Genomic DNA, 17,669 nt, shown 5'->3' on the forward strand with positions numbered 1-17,669 from the left:
GCAAACCCTGAAACAAACTATGGATACCTTTATTGTAACTGCTGCCGGCCACAGACAGGCTCTTCAGCCCCCCCCCCCCCTTTTTTTTGTTGGTCTCTCACAAACGCACTCTTCCTCAATTGTTATAGTCTGATTCTGAACTACCAGAGCTTGATGTGGGAGAGGCTGAGGTGGACAAGGTTGATTCCCTGTCCCCGGGTGTTGAAGCCCTCATTTATGCCATTAGAGAGGTGCTTAATATCCCTAATAAGGAGGAGGAACAGGCAGATGAATTGTATTTTAATGTGAAGCCAAAGTCCTCTGCAACCTTTCCGGTTTCTAAAGAATTAGATTCCTTGGCCAGGGCAGCATGGATTAATCCTGAAATGAAATTTATTACCCCTAAACGGGTGTTAAATTCATTCCCCTTCCCTACAGAGGATAGGAAAGTCTGGGAAACCCCGCCGACAGTGGATACCTCTGTGACCAAGCTATCGCGTAAGATAGTTTTACCTGTACCTGGGGCTGTTTCCCTTAAAGACTCAGCTGATCGCAAAATTGAAACCACTCTAAAATCAATTTATACTGCAGCAGGTGTAGCCCAATGCCCTACCATAGCATGCGGCTGAATTTCTAGAGCCATGGTAAAATGGTCTGATGAAATTTTGAAAGGATTGCTCACACTACCTCAAGAAGAGAGAGTTACATTACTACAACACATCCAGGATGCTGCAAATGTTGAGTGAGACAGTTAAGGAACTTAGTATCATTAATGGCCGTACCACTGCTATGGCAGTATTGGCTCGCAGAGCCCTGTGGCTGAGTCAATGGTCAGCGGATGCTGATTCCAAGAGAGTTGAAAACCTTCCTTTTACAGGTGATGCCTTGTTTGGGGAACAAGTGGCTATCTCAGGCAACTGCAGGTAAATCTACAGATCTGCCGTCTGCTCCACCACCTGCCAGGCGTCCCTATCCTAGACCATCCCTGCAGTTCTTTTGGATGGCCAGATTCAGAGGCAGGGCCCAGAGGTGCCTCCAATGCTGCTAGAGGATCTCGCGGTTAGTCCCGTAAACGAGCTGCTGCTGGACCTGCAGACCAGGCCTCAGGATCCTCTTCCACAAAGCCCTCCGCGTGACGGTTGGCCCCAGCAGCAAGGCGACTTTCAGGTAGGTGCTCGCCTTCAACACTTTGCCCACAAATGGGCAGAGTCCTGCCGGGATCCTTGGGTGAGGGACCTCATATTCCAAGGATACCAGCTGGAATTCCAGGAAATCCCTCCTCTCCGATTCTTTAGGTCAGGCTTACCAGCTTCACAGGAAGCCAGGGTTTCCTTACAGCAGGCAGTGCAAAATCTGCTTTCTACAGGAGTTACTGTCCCAGTGCCGCCTCATCTGCACACAAAGGGTTTTTACTAGAGTCTCTTTGTGGTTCCGAAGCCGGACGGCTCGGTAAGACCGATCTTGAATCTCAACTCCCTGAACCCGTATCTTCTGGTGTTCAAATTCAAGATGGAATCTCTAAGAGCAGTGATAGCGAATCTGGAGGAGGCAGAGTTTCTGTTGTCCCTGGATATCATGGACGCATACCGGCGTATCCCAATTTGGCCCCCTCATCAAGCATTTCCCAGGATCGTGATTCTGGACCAGCATTACCAGTTCCAGGCCTTACCCTTCGGTTTCTCCACAGCCCCAAGGGTATTCACAAAGGTTATGGCGGAAATTATGCTACAACTGCACTTGAGGGGTGTCCAAATAATTCCGTACTGGGATGATCTCCTGATAAAGACGGTATCCAGGGAACAGCTTCTGCACAGCATTGACTTGACTACTGGTTTGCTTACAGATCACTGATGGATACTCAATTTCCAGAAATCTCACTTGGAACAGTCTCAGAGAATTCAGTTCCTGGGGATGATCCTGGATATGGTGTCTCAGAAAGTTTACCTTCCCAGGGACAAGGCCTTGACTATTTAGTCTATGGTCCGGATGGTGCTGAAACCTAGTATGGTCTCGATTCACCTTTGTATCCACTTGCTGGGCAAGATGGTGGCCTCCTACGAGGTGACACAGCCCGGCAGGTTCCATGCGCGATCGTTTGAACTGGATTTGTTGGACAAATGGTTGGGATCTCACCTGCACATGCATTAGCATAAAACCCTGTCACCAAAAGCACGGATATCCCTACTATGGTGGCTACAAGTTTCCCATCTGATGGAGGGTTGGAGTTTCAACACCCTATCCTGGATGCCGTTAACAACAGATGCCAGCCTCCAGGGTTGGGGGGCTGTGACTCAAGGGGCGCAGTTCCAGGGGACTTGGTCCTTTCAGGAATCTGCTCTTCCAATCAACATCCTGGAACTCAGGGCGATTTACAACGCTCTCATACAGGCTTTATCCCTCCTTCGAAATCAGGCCATCCAGGTGCAGTCGGACAACGCCACGGCGGTGGCGTACATCAACCAGCAGGGAGGAACCAGAGCAGGACCACAAAGCGAGAGGTGTCAAGAATACTCCTCTGGGCGGAAGCTAAGGCAAGAGCCATCTCAGCCATTTACATTTTAGGAGTGGACAACTGGGAAGCGGACTTCCTAAACAGACATGACCTCCATCCGGGGGAATGGGGCCTCCACCCACAGGTGTTTCAACAACTCGTTCACCGGTGGGGTTATCCACAGGTAGACCTGATGGCTTCTCGTCTCAACAAGAAGCTCCTTCGTTACTGCTCCTGAACGAGAGACCCGCAGGCGGTTGCTCTAGATCAGGGCTGGCCAAACCGGTCCTCGAGATCTACCAACAGTTCATGTTTTCCAGTCCTCCTGAAGATCTGTAGAATTGTCAGTTAGGAATGAATGCAGCACATCTTAATTAGTAATGACTACACCTGAGCACCAGGTAGGTGGTCTGGAAAATGTGAACTGTTAGTAGATCTTGAGGACTGGTTTGGCCAGCCCTGCTCTAGATGCTCTGACGACGCCATGGAATTACCACTTTGTTTACCGGTTTCCTCCGATTCCTCTACTCCCAAGAGTTCTGAAAAGTCTCAAAAAGGAAGGGGTTCAAGCAATTCTCATTGCCCCGGATTGTCCTCGGTGGGCCTGGAATGCGGACCTCCTGACCGTGTCGTTGGAGGAACCCTGGCCTCTGCCGCTTCTCAAGGATCACTTTCAAGAAGGACCTTTCATCTATCCAGACTTACAGCGGCTACGTTTGATGGCCTGGAGGTTGAGACAGAAATTTTAACCAGGAAGGGTCTTCCATCCAAGGTAGTTTCCACTTTGGTTAAGGCCGGTAAGGTGGTTACCTCCAAACATTACCACCATACTTGGAAGAAGTATATTTCTTGGTGTAAGGGTCGAAAATATACTCCTGTGGAATTCCGTCTGGGCTGGTTTCTACTTGTCCTGCAAGCAGAAGTGGATAAGGGCCTACGATTAGGCTCATTCAAGGTTCAGATCTCGGCTCTCTCCATCTTCTTTCAGAAACAACTGCCGGTACTTCCTGAAGTACAGACCTGTCTTAAGTGGGTGTTGCATATTCAGCTACCCTTTGTTCCTCCCACTGCTCCGTGGGACCTCAATGTGGTGTTGACCTTTCTCCAGTCGGATTGGTTTAAACCCTTGCAGAGAGTTAACTTGAAATACCTGACGTGGAAGACTGTTATGTTACTGGCCTTGGCTTCGGCCAGGCGTGTGTCGGAATTGGGGACCTTGTCCTGTAAGAGCCCTTACTTGGTGTTTCACGAGGATAGGGCGGAGCTCAGAACTCGTCCACAGGTTTTCCCGAAAGTGGTATCTACCTTTCATGTGAATCAACTTATTGTGGTACCAGTCTTATCCTACACTTCAGTTTCTCCAAAGTCCCTGGATGTTGTACAGGCTTTGAGGATTTACATCAAAAGGACGGCTCGTCACAGGAAGTCTGACTTGCTTTTCGTCTTTTATGATGCTAAGAAATTGAGTCGTCCTCTCTCCAAACAGTCCATTGCTCGTTGGCTCAAATTGACTATCCAGCAAGCCTATACAGCCGCTCTGCCGCTGCCGAGTTCTGTTCAGGCCCATGCCACAAGGTCGGTGGGTTCTTCCTGGGCGGCTGCCCGGGGCGTCTCTGCATTACAGTTGTGCCTTACAGCAACTTGGTCTGGTGTTAACACCTTTGTTAAGTTCTACAGGTTTGACACCTTGGCCAAATATGACCTTCAGTTTGGTCAGGCGGTTTTGCAGGGGTCTCGGCACTCTCCCACCCGTTCTGGGAGTTTTGGGACTTTCCCATGGTAATCTAGTCCTCACTAGGACGTAAGCAAAAATAGGAATTTAATACTTACCGGTAATTCTTTTTCTCGTAGTCCGTAGTGGATACTGGGTGCCCACCTCAGTGCTTCATTCTGCTTACATGGTTGTAAGTGTTATGGTTGGGTTTGCTGTTGCTTTCCCTGTTCCATGTTTGGTTAGCGTTGCTTTCCTCTGTTCTGGTTAGGTCTGCTATTTTATTTTGTGTGTTGGTTCGTTACCTCACCGCTTTTGTGTTCGATCCTTCTCTCAAAGTATGTCTGTCTCCTCGGGCACAGTTTCCTAGACTGAGTCTGCTAGAAGGGGCATAGAGAGGAGCAGCCAGCACACACTATTAGCCAGGTGAACACTGTCCCTCATGCCGCTATCATGCACCAGGGACCCTCTAACCAGGTCCCTGGTGTAACACTCACCGCACAACGTCTGTCTTCAGCATCTGTTAAGGGGTAGCGGCATGCTGCCGGCGTGGGCTCACCCTCTGGGAGTGTGAGAACAGCACCTCAGGAGCTCAGTGTCCGTCAGCTGGGATGACGAACCATTAACTCTAAGGAAGTTGGTTCGGTCCCCCCCCTTAGGTCCCACAATGCAAGCAGACTGGTTGCCAACCAGTGTGCCTGAAAATAATAAACTAAAATACATTTCTGAAGAAAACTCCCTGGTGAGCAAATGGAATGCACCTGGCTCCTTGGGCACATTTTCTAAACTGAATCTGCTAGGAGAGGCATAGAGGGGAGGAGCCAGCACATACTATTAGTTTCTTAAAGTGCCAGGCTCCAGTGGACCCAATCTATACCCATGGTAATCTAGTATTCCCCAGTATCCACTACAGACTACAAGAAAAGAAATTACCGGTAGGTATTAAATTCCTATTTTTTTTTCATCTGTGAAAGGACTTTCCGTGGATCTTGACTCCTTCTTCTCAAACCACTCCATGTCTTTTCTCCCATCTACCTCCCAGCGCATGTGCCACATAAAGATATTAAAAATGAAATAAGCATTATTTATTAGTGTTTTCTGATAGTATTCAAGTGCTAAATTGGCTGCTTATGTCAGAGTTCTTGTGAAAAGTATATTGCATAATGGTTTGTGCAAAGACATTCGTAAAAATAAAAAATAACTTTAAATGACCTACTTTTTAGTACAATATTTTAAATGCCTTAATGCTAATTCTTAAACAGATGGACCTGTACATCATCCAGCAGCAGTCCTCAGTACAACATCTGTGAGCAGATGATCCAGATTAGGGAAGACCACATGCGTTTCATCTCTGAGCTGGCCCGATACAGCAATAGCGAGGTGGGTTCTAACCAGCTTCTCTTTGCTTTTTTTGGTAATACAGATCCGTAACAAAAAAATGGTCATTTAATAAAGCAATTAGTGTTGAAAAGTTTAAAAAATGCTTTCCAGATGTGTATAAGCATAAGACATGCTAGATATGGGTTAGTCATTATGCATAAATACAATAAGGGAGGAGTGTCTTTAGATAACAGAACGATGAATGAGCCTTTTCTGTGGAGGCGTTTCAGAATTGCTTACAGAAATAACAGCCGCTTTAATATCTGCTGTTTGTTGTCTTACTTTAGACCATTTTATTAACTCCTGTGATTTTATGTTTTTTTGTTTTTTCTTCTTCTTCCTTTTATTAGGTGGTGACTGGGTCTGGTCGCCAGGAAGCCCAAAAGACTGATGCAGAGTACCGGAAGCTTTTTGACTTGTCCTTACAAGGACTTCAGCTCTTGTCTCAGTGGAGTGCACATGTAATGGAAGTGGTACGTCTTAGGAAAAACAACTCTCTTCTCCTGAGTGCTGTCTCTTCTCCTTACCATCTGCGCTCTCGCATGTAGGGATGCAGTGGTTAGGTCTGTTGGGGTGCTGGCTCTTCTGTGGGATCTTTCTAGCATTTGTCATGCGTCTCGTGCAGTTTCACATCCTATATGATTGCGCTGTCATATACTTTCTTATTTTCTCTGTCTGGGAATGGGAGCATGCCCACAGATGAACAAAAGTTTCTCTAATGTCCTTGAGGATGCTGGGACTCCGTAAGGACCATGGGGAATAGACGGGCTCCGCAGGAGATAGGGCACTTTAAAAAAGCTTTGGATTCCGGGTGTGCACTGGCTCCTCCCTCTATGACCCTCCTCCAGACCTCAGTTTTACACTGTGCCCAGAGCAAGATGGGTGCACTGCAGAGAGCTCTTCAGAGTTCTCTGCCTGAAAGCATTTTTGTTTGGATTTTTCTTTCTACTTTTTCACAGGGAGCACTGCTGGCAACAGGCTCCCTGCATCGGGGGACTGAGGAGAGAGGAGCAGACCTTCTTGTCAAATATAGGCTCTGCTTCCTCGGCTACTGGACACCATTAGCTCCAGAGGGGGTGAACGCTGGTTCTTACTGGGCGTCCACCCCCGGAGCCGCGCCGCCGTTCTCCTCACAGAGCTAGAAGTACAGAAGTCAGAAGACGTCTCAGGCGGCAGAAGCCTTCAGCTTCACTGAGGTAACGCACAGCACTGCAGCTGAGCGTCATTGCTCGCATACTCCTCATACACTCCGGTCACTGTAAGGGTGCAGGTCGCAGAGGGGGAGGGGGGGGGGGGCGCCGCCCTGGGCAGCAATATAAACCTCTGCATGGCAAAAAGATTATATACATGTACAGGTGGGCTCTGTACATGTATATAAGAGAGCCCCCGCCATATTTTCCTAAGTTTGAGCGGGACAGAAGCCCGCCGCCGAGGGGGCGGGGCTTCTCCCTCAGCACTCACCAGCGCCATTTTCTCTCCACAGCACTGCTGAGAGGAAGCTCCCCGGACTCTCCCCTGCTTACACACGGTGAAAGGGTGCTTAAAAGAGAGGGGGGGGGGGCACATAATTGGCGGTTTACATATTACACAGCGCTGCTGGGGAAAAACATTTTGTGTTGGTCTCCAGGGTTGTTGCGTTGGGGTGTGTGCTGGCATATTCTCTCTCTCTCTCTCCAAAGGGCCTTGACAGGGATACTGTCTTCAGAAAGGGGTTCCCTGTGTGTGTGAAGTGTGTCGGTACGCGTGTGTCGACATGTTTGACGAGGAAGGCTCGCTAACTGTGGAGGGGGAGTGTTTGAATGTCAGGTCGCCGTCGGCAACGCCGACACCGGAATGAGTGGATATGCTGAATGTCTTGAATGCAAATGTAAATCTATTGCATAAAAGGTTAGACAAGGCAGAAGCTAGGGATCAGTCAGGTACCCAGTCCATGCCTGTCCCTGTGGCGCCAGGCCCGTCGGGGTCTCAGAAGCGCACCATATCCCAGATCGATGACACAGATACCGACACAGATACTGACTCTAGTGTCGACTATGAAGATGCAAAATTACAGCCGAAGGTGGCAAAAGGTATTCGGTACATGATTATGGCCATTAAAGAGGTTTTGCATATTACTGAGGAACCCCCTTTCCCTGACACGAGGGTACACATGTATAAAGAGAAAAAGCCTGAAGTCACTTTTCCATCATCATTTGAATTAAGTGAATTGTGCGAAAAGGCTTGGGACTCTCCAGATAGGAGACCACAAGTTCCCAAAAGGATTCTTATGGCGTATCCTTTTCCACAAACTGATAGGATACGCTGGGAATCTTCACCAAAAGTGGACAAGGCACTGACACGCTTGTCCAAAAAGGTGGCACTGCCTTCCCAGGATACGGCGTCCCTCAAGGAACCTGGCCGATTGCAGGCAGGAAATTACCTTGAAGCACATTTACACTCACTCCGGTACTATTGCTAGACCGGCTATGGCGTCTGCCTGGGTTTGTAGTGCAGTTGTGGCATGGGCAGATGCCTTATCTGCGGAGATTGACACCTTAGATAGGGATGCCATTCAAATGACCATAGAGCATATCAGAGATGCTGCCTTGTATATGAGAGATGCTCAGAGAGACATTTGTTTATTAAGCTCCAGAATAAATGCTATGTCTATTTCTGCTAGGCGACTCCTGTGGACCCGGCAGTGGACGGGTTCTAAGCGGCTCATGGAGTCCTTGCCGTACAAGGGGGAGGAGTTGCTTGGAGACGGCCTCTCGGACCTTGTCTCTACGGCTACGGCTGGTAAGTCGAATTTCTTACCTTATGTCCCCCCGCAGCATACTAAGAAGGCACCTCATTATCAAATGCAGTCCTTTCGTTCCAATAAAAACAAGAAGGTGCGGGGATCGTCCTTTGTTACCAGAGGAAAAGGCAGGGGAAAGAAGCTGCACACAGCTAGTTCCCAAGAGCAGAAGTCCTCCCCTGCGTCTGCAAAGTCCACCGCATGATGCTGGGGATTTCCGGGGGGAGGCAGATCTGGTGGGGGCGCGTCTTAGGTGTTTCAGCCACGTCTGGGTTCAATCGCAGGTGGATCCCTGGGCAATAGAGATTGTTGCTCAGGGATACAGGCTGGAATTCGAAGACTTGCCTCCTCGCCGGTTTTTCAAATCGGCTCTGCCGACTTCCCCGTCAGAGAGGGAGTCAGTGTTGACAGCAATCCAAAAATTGTATGTTCAACAGGTGATTGTTACAGTTCCTCATCTCCAGCAGGGAGAGGGATATTATTCAACCCTGTTTGTGGTCCCGAAACCGGACGGTTCGGTCAGGCCCATTTTAAACCTGAAATCTCTGAACCTGTACTTGAAAAGGTTCAAGTTCAAAATGGAATCACTCCGGGCGGTCATCGCCAGCCTGGAGGGGGGGGATTGGATGGTGTCCCTGGACATAAAGGATGCATACCTTCATGTTCCAATATCCCCCCCCCCCCCATCAGGCATTCCTGAGATTTGCAGTGCAGGACTGTCACTACCAATTTCAGACGTTGCCGTTTGGGCTTTCCACGGCCCCGAGGATTTTCACCAAGGTGATGGCGAAATGATGGTGCTCCTGCGCAGGCAGGGGGTCACAATTATCCCATACTTGGACGATCTCCTAATAAAGGCGAGATCTCGGGAGAAATTGCTGGACAGCGTGTCTCTGTCCATGAAGACGTTGCAGCTACACGGCTGGATTCTCAATATACCGAAGTCCCAGCTAGTTCCTACAACGCGACTGACCTTTCTGGGCCTGATCCTAGACACAGACCAGGAAAAGGTTTTTCTTCCGATCGAAAAGGTTCAGGAACTCATGACCATGGTCATGAACCTATTGAAACCAAAGAAGGTTTCAGTGCATCCGTGCACGCGGGTCCTGGTGAAGATGGTGGCTTCATACGAGGCCATCCCTTTCGGCAGATTCCATGCGAGGACTTTTCAATGGGACCTCTTGGACATGTGGTCCGGGTCCCATTTACAAATGCATCAAAGGATCACCCTGTCTCCCAGGACCAGGGTATCTCTCCTGTGGTGGCTGAACAGTGCTCACCTTCTAGTGGGTCGCAGGTTCGGCATTCAGGACTGGGTCCTGGTAACCACGGATGCAAGCCTCCGAGGCTGGGGAGCAGTGGCACTGGGAAGAAATTTCCAAGGTCTCTGGTCAAGCCTGGAGACTTGTCTCCACATCAGATGGCGTCCCGTCTCAACAAAAAGCTAAAGCGGTATTGCGCCAGGTCAAGGGACCCTCAGGCGGTAGCTGGGTGTTCAGATCGGCTATGTGTTTCCTCCTTTTCCTCTCATACCCAAGGTGTTGAGAATTGTAAGAATAAGCAAGGTCAGAACAATCCTCATTGTTCCAGATTGGCCACGGAGGACTTGGTATCCCGAACTGCAAGAGTTGCTCACAGAAGATCCGTGGCCTCTTCCTCTAAGGCAGGACCTGCTAAGGCAGGACCTGCTGCAGCAGGGGCCCTGTCTGTTCCAAGACTTACCGTGGCTGTGTTTGACGGACTGGCGGTTGAACGCCGGATCCTAGCGGAAAAAGGAATTCCGGAGGAAATCATTCCTACCCTGATAAAGGCTAGGAAAGACGTGACGTTGAAACATTATCACCGTTTATGGCGGAAATATGTTTCTTGGTGTGAGGCCAGAGCTGCTCCTACGGAGGAGTTCCATTTGGGCCGTCTACTTCACTTCCTTCAAACAGGAGTGACCTTGGGCCTAAAATTAGGATCCATAAAGGTCCAGATTTCGGCCTTATCCATTTTCTTTCAAAGAGAATTAGCCTCTCTTCCTGAGGTACAGACTTTTGTGAAGGGGGTGCTGCATATTCAGCCTCCCTTTGTGCCTCCGGTGGCGCCTTGGGATCTTAACGTGGTGTTACGTTTTCTCAAGTCACCTTGGTTTGAACCACTTAAAACTGTGGAGTTGAATACCTCACGTGGAAAGTGGTCATGTTGTTGGCGTTAGCTTCGGCGAGACGTGTTTCAGAATTGTCGGCTTTATCGCATAAAAGCCCATACTTAGTTTTTCACGTGGATAGGGCAGAGTTGAGGACTCGTCCTCACTTTCTGCCAAAAGTGGTCTCATCTTTTCATGTGAACCAACCTATTGTCGTGCCTGTGGCTACAAGGGACTTGGAGGATTCTGAGTCCCTGGATGTAGTCAGGGCTTTGAAGATTTATGTGACCAGAACGGCTCGGATCAGGAAGACTGAAGCTTTGTTTGTTCTGTATGCGGCCAACAAGATTGGCGCCCCTGCTTCAAGCAGACTATTGCTCGCTGGATCTGTAACACGATTCAGCAGGTGCATTCTACGGCAGGATTGCAGTTACCGAAATCGGTTAAGGCCCACTCCACTAGGAAAGTGGGCTCTTCTTGGGCGGCTGCCCGAGGGGTCTCGGCATTACAGTTGTGCCGAGCAGCTACTTGGTCGGGGACAAACACCTTTGCAAAGTTCTCTAAGTTTGATACCCTGGCTGAGGAGGACCTCCTGTTTGCTCAATCGGTGCTGCAGAGTCATCCGCACTCTCCCGCCCGTTTGGGAGCTTTGGTATAATCCCCATGGTCCTTACGGAGTCCCAGCATCCTCAAGGATGTTAGAGAAAATAAGATTTTACTTACCGGTAAATCTATTTCTCGTAGTCCGTAGAGGATGCTGGGCGCCCGTCCCAAGTGCGGACTACTTCTGCATGACTTGTATATAGTTATTGCTTACATAAGGGTTATGTTATAGTTTTCGGTGATACCATGGCTATGTTGTTGTTCATACTGTTAACTGGGTAAGTTTATCTTAAGTTATACGGTGTGATTGGTGTGGCTGGTATGAATCTCGCCCTTAGATTTACAAAAATCCTTCCTCGTACTGTCCATCTCCTCTGGGCACAGTTTCCCTAACTGAGGTCTGGAGGAGGGTCATAGAGGGAGGAGCCAGTGCACACCCAGAATCAAAAGCTTTCTTAAAGTGCCCTATCTCCTGCGGAGCCCGTCTATTCCTCATGGTCCTTACGGAGTCCCAGCATCCTCTACGGACTACGAGAAATAGATTTACCGGTAAGTAAAATCTTATTTTTTGCTTGCTCTAGTGGTAACTCCAAATTGTTTGGTCCAGGTGGCATGCACTGTGTGCAGCATGTGAAGTGGAGGACCAGCAGTTCTCTACCTGTGTGTGTACACACTGAGGTGGTAGACCAGCCTGGGCCTAATTTCTTTCCTTCCTTTCATAGGAGGAAGTCACTCATCTCTCTCTGGAGGTTGTTAGGGCATTGAGATTCTACATCCATGGGACCCGGGAATTGTGAATGATTGATGAAATGTAGGTTCTTTACGAAGTCCACCAAAGATGCTGGACAACTTTAAAAAAAAAAAAAAAAAACCATGGAGAAAGAGGTTGTCTTAGGACAGCATGTTCATGCAAATGTGAGGGCTCATTCCAGAAGATTAATTGGGGGCCTTCTGGCTAGCATGACATATGGCCTCTGCTGAGCTTCTGTGCCAGGCGGCCACTTGGACTTTAAGTGCACACCTACAAAAGGTTCTACAGATTTAGCGCTTCTGCATCCAAACATGCCAGTTTTTGATGTAAGGGGCAGTATACTGCAACCTCTGCGCTTACTCTTCCTTAGGTGCAGCAGAATGTTTGTATTCCCCTGTACTCCTTCCCTGGAGTTTTCCCCTGTACTCCTTAACTATCCTTTACAACTTTGGGGGTATTTCAGAGTTGATCGGCGCAGCAAATTTGTTAGCAGTTGGGCAAAACTATGTGCACTGCAGGGGGGGCAGATATAAAATTTTCAGAGAGGGTTAGATTTGGGTAGATCAGTTTGTTTCTGTGCATGGTAAATACTGGCTGCTTTATTTTTACACTGCAATATAGATTTCAGTTTGAACATACCCAACCTAAATCTAACGCGCTCTGCACATGTTATATCAGCGCCCTCCCCCCTTGCAGTGCATATGGTTTTGGCCAGCTGCTAACACATTTGCTGCTGTGATCAACTCTGAATTACCCCCTTTGTTAGAGTAATACAAAATAGGCATTTGGGAGGGAATGAGGTATGGTGAGCTTGATCTTATACCAGTACATTGAAGTCCCAAGCTCCTTCACTGTGTGTCTGTCCTTTTTTTCTCTCTAACGTCCTAGTGGATGCTGGGGACTCCGTAAGGACCATGGGGAATAGACGGGCTCCGCAGGAGACAGGGCACTTTTAGAAAGAATTAGGATACTGGTGTGCACTGGCTCCTCCCTCTATGTCCCTCCTCCAGTTTGAATCTGTGCCCGGACGAGCTGGGTGCACCTTAGTGAGCTCTCCTGAGCTTGCTAAAAAGAAAGTATTTTGTTAGGATTTTCTATTTTCAGAGAGATCTGCTGGCAACAGACTCTCTGCTACGTGGGACTGAGGGGAGAGAAGCAGCCCTACTCACTAGAAGATAGGTCCTGCTTCTTAGGCTACTGGACACCATTAGCTCCAGAGGGGTCGTACACAGGAACGCACCCTTGGTCGTCCGATCCCGGAGCCGCGCCGCCGTCCCCCTCGCAGAGCCAGAAGCCGGAAGCCGGCGTCAGATGCAATAAGACTTCGAAATCGGCGGCAGAAGACTCCAGTCTTCATATGAGGTAGCGCACAGCACTGCAGCTGTGCGCCATTGCTCCCACACTAAGCCCACACACTCCGGTCACTGTAGGGTGCACGGCGCAGGGGGGGGCGCCCTGGGCAGCAATTGGGAACCTCTTGGCAAAAAGCAGCATATATACAGTTGGGCACTGTATATATGCATGAGCCCCCGCCATTATTTTACACACAAAACGCGGGACAGAAGCCCGCCGCTGAGGGGGCGGGGCTTCATCCTCAGCACTCACCAGCGCCATTTTCTCTCCACAGCTCCGCTGAGAGGAAGCTCCCCAGGCTCTCCCCTGCAGAATCACGGTAGAAAGAGGGTAAAAAGAGAGGTGGGGGCACATACATTTGGCGCAAAAACAGTATATACAGCAGCTACTGGGTTAACACTAAGTTACTGTGTGATTCCTGGGTCATATAGCGCTGGGGTGTGTGCTGGCATACTCTCTCTCTGTCTCTCCAAAAGGCCTTGTGGGGGAACTGTCTTCAAATAGAGCATCCCCTGTGTGTGTGGTGTGTCGGTACGCTTGTGTCGGCATGTTTGACGAGGAAGGCTATGTGGAAACAGCGGGTACAAATTAATGTGGGGTCGCCGCCGACGGCGCCGACACCCGATTGGATGGATATGTGGAAGGTTTTAAATGATAATGTTAATTCCTTGCATAAAAGGTTGGATAAAGCTGAAGCCTTGGGACAGTCAGGGTCTCAACCCATGCCTGATACTGCAGGGTCTCGGAAGCGCCCACTATCCCAAATTGTTGACACGGATTCTGACTCCAGTGTCGATGGCGATGATGCAAAGTTGCAGCCTAAAATGGCTAAAGCCATCCGCTACATGATTATAGCAATGAAAGATGTGTTACACATCACAGAGGAAACCCCAGTCCCTGACAAGAGGGTTTATATGTATGGGGAAAAAAGGCAAGAGGTGACCTTTCCCCCTTCACATGAGTTAAATGAGTTATGTGAAAAGGCTTGGGAATCTCCAGATAGAAAACGGCAGATTTCCAAACGAATGCTTATGGCGTATCCTTTCCCGCCAACGGACAGGTTACGCTGGGAATCCTCCCCTAGGGTAGACAAAGCTTTAACACGCTTATCCAAGAGGGTAGCCCTGCCGTCACAGGATACGGCCACCCTAAAAGATGCTGCGGATAGAAAGCAGGAGGGTATCCTGAAGTCCATTTATACACATTCAGGTACCCTACTAAGGCCGGCAATTGCGTCGACCTGGATGTGTAGTGCTGTAGCAGCATGGACAGATACCTTATCTGAGGAACTTGATACCTTGGACAAGGATACTATAGTACTGACCCTAGGGCATATAAAAGACGCTGTCCTATATATGAGAGATGCCCAAAGAGACATTAGCCTACTGGGCTCTAGAATAAATGCAATGTCGATTTCCGCCAGAAGGGTCCTGTGGACTCGGCAATGGACAGGCGATGCCGACTCAAAAAGGCACATGGAGGTTTTACCTTACAAGGGTGAGGAATTGTTTGGGGACGGTCTCTCGGACCTGGTCTCCACAGCTACGGCTGGAAAGTCAAATTTTTTGCCATATATTCCCTCACAACCTAAGAAAGCACCGTATTACCAAATGCAGTCCTTTCGATCACAAAAAGGCAAGAAAGTCCGAGGTGCGTCCTTTCTTGCCAGAGTCATGGGTAGAGGAAAGAAGCTGCACAATACAGCTAGTTCCCAGGAACAGAAGTCCTCCCCGGCTTCCACTAAATCCACCGCATGACGCTGGGGCTCCACAGGCGGAGCCAGGCCCGGTGGAGGCGTGTCTCCGAAATTTCAGCCACAAGTGGGTTCACTCACAGGTGGATCCCTGGGCTATAGAGATTGTGTCTCAGGGATACAAGCTGGAATTCGAAGTAATGCCCCCTCACCGTTACCTCAAATCGGCCCTGCCAGTTTCCCCCATAGAGAGGGAAATAGTGTTAGCTGCAATTCACAAATTGTATCTCCAGCAGGTGGTGGTAAAGGTTCCCCTCCTTTAACAGGGAAGGGGTTACTATTCGACAATGTTTGTGGTACCAAAACCGGACGGTTCGGTCAGACCCATATTGAATTTAAAATCCCTGAGCATATACCTGAAAAGGTTCAAGTTCAAGATGGAATCGCTCAGAGTGGTCATCGCAAGCCTGGAGGAGGGGGATTTTATGGTGTCTCTGGACATAAAGGATGCTTACCTTCATGTCCCCATTTATCCACCTCATCAGGAGTACCTCAGATTTGTGGTACAGGATTGTCATTACCAATTCCAGACGTTGCCGTTTGGTCTGTCCACGGCACCGAGAATATTTACCAAGGTAATGGCAGAAATGATGGTGCTCCTGCGAAAGCAAGGAGTCACAATTATCCCATACTTGGACGATCTCCTCATAAAGGCGAGGTCCAGAGAGCAGTTGCTGATCAGCGTAGCACGCTCTCTGGAAGTGTTACAACAGCACGGCTGGATTCTGAATATTCCAAAGTCGCAGCTGATTCCTACGACGCGTCTGCCCTTCCTGGGCATGATTCTGGACACAGACCAGAAGAAGGTTTTTCTCCCGACGGAGAAGGCTCAGGAACTCATGACACTGGTCAGAGACCTCTTAAAACCAAAACAGGTGTCGGTGCATCACTGCACGCGAGTCTTGGGAAAGATGGTGGCGTCATACGAGGCCATTCCCTTCGGCAGGTTCCATGCGAGGACCTTTCAATGGGATCTGTTGGACAAGTGGTCCGGATCGCATCTACAGATGCATCGGCTGATCACCCTATCCCCCAGGGCCAGGATGTCTCTTCTGTGGTGGCTGCAGAGTGCTCACCTTCTCGAGGGCCGCAGATTCTGCATTCAGGACTGGGTCCTGGTGACCACGGATGCAAGCCTCCGAGGGTGGGGGGCACTCACACAGGGAAGAAATTTCCAGGGTCTGTGGTCAAGTCAGGAGACTTGCCTTCACATCAATATCCTGTAGCTAAGGGCCATATACAACGCCCTAAGTCAAGCGGAGACCCTGCTTTCCAACCAATCGGTGCTGATTCAATCAGACAACATCACCGCAGTGGCTCATGTAAACCGCCAAGGCGGCACAAGGAGCAGGGTGGCGATGGCGGAAGCCACCAGAATTCTTCGATGGGCGGAGAATCACGTACGAGCACTGTCAGCAGTGTTCATTCCGGGAGTGGACAACTGGGAAGCAGAATTCCTCAGCAGGCACGACCTCCACCTGGGAGAGTGGGGACTTCATCAGGAAGTCTTCACGCAGATTGCAAGGCGATGGGAACTGCCACAGGTGGACATGATGGCATCCCGCCTCAACAAAAAGCTACAGAGGTATTGCGCCAGGTCAAGAGACCCTCAGGCGATAGCTGTAGACGCACTAGTGACACCGTGGGTGTTCCAGTCGGTTTATGTGTTTCCTCCTCTTCCTCTCATACCCAAGGTGCTGAGAATCATAAGAAAAAGAGGAGTGAGAACAATACTCATTGTTCTGGATTGGCCTAGAAGGACTTGGTATCCAGAGCTGCAAGAAATGCTCACAGAGGACCCATGGCCTCTGCCTCTAAGACAGGATCTGTTGCAACAGGGGCCCTGTCTGTTCCAAGACTTACCGCGGCTGCGTTTGACGGCATGGCGGTTGAACGCCGGATCCTAGCAGAAAAAGGCATTCCGGATGAGGTTATTCCTACGCTGATAAAGGCTAGGAAGAAAGTAACGGCTAAACATTATCACCGTATATGGCGAAAATATGTTGCTTGGTGTGAGGCCAGGAATGCCCCTACAGAGGAATTCCAGCTGGGCCGTTTCCTTCACTTTCTACAGTCGGGAGTGACTTTGGGCCTAAAATTGGGGTCCATTAAGGTCCAGATTTCGGCCCTATCCATTTTCTTTCAAAAAGAACTGGCTTCTCTTCCTGAAGTTCAGACGTTTGTAAAGGGAGTGCTGCATATTCAGCCCCCATTTGTGCCTCCAGTGGCACCTTGGGATCTTAACGTGGTGTTGAGTTTCCTGAAATCACACTGGTTTGAGCCACTTAAAACCGTGGAGTTAAAATATCTCACGTGGAAGGTGGTCATGCTATTAGCCTTGGCTTCGGCTAGGCGTGTGTCAGAATTGGCGGCTTTGTCACATAAAAGCCCCTATCTGGTTTTCCATATGGACAGGGCAGAATTGCGGACTCGTCCGCAATTTCAGCCAAAAGTGGTGTCATCTTTTCATATGAACCAACCTATTGTGGTGCCTGTGGCTACTCGTGACTTGGAGGATTCCGAGTTACTAGATGTAGTCAGGGCTTTGAAGGTTTATGTAGCCAGAACGGCTAGAGTCAGGAAAACTGAGTCGCTGATTATCCTGTATGCATCCAACAAGCTGGGTGCTCCTGCTTCAAAGCAAACTATTGCTCGCTGGATCTGTAACACGATTCAGCAGGCTTATTCTGCGGCTGGATTGCCGCTTCCAAAATCAGTAAAAGCCCACTCCACAAGTA

At 49.3% G+C, this 17,669-nt stretch overlaps 1 protein-coding gene across 6 annotated transcripts in view; it reads left to right on the forward strand.

Moving 5' to 3' along the window:
• The window catches only part of CYFIP1 (cytoplasmic FMR1 interacting protein 1), a 414,017-nt gene that overhangs the window by 140,278 nt on the left and 256,070 nt on the right, over positions 1–17,669 (forward strand). For all 6 annotated transcript variants that reach the window (XM_063953279.1, XM_063953277.1, XM_063953278.1 and 3 more), the window contains exons 11-12: positions 5,444–5,561; positions 5,912–6,034. In XM_063953279.1, coding sequence (XP_063809349.1) covers positions 5,444–5,561; positions 5,912–6,034 — 241 coding nt within the window. The remainder of the gene's footprint in view (positions 1–5,443; positions 5,562–5,911; positions 6,035–17,669) is intronic.

The sequence above is a fragment of the Pseudophryne corroboree genome, chromosome 2 (genome assembly GCF_028390025.1).
Source record: "Pseudophryne corroboree isolate aPseCor3 chromosome 2, aPseCor3.hap2, whole genome shotgun sequence".
In the NCBI taxonomy this organism is placed as follows: domain Eukaryota; kingdom Metazoa; phylum Chordata; class Amphibia; order Anura; family Myobatrachidae; genus Pseudophryne; species Pseudophryne corroboree.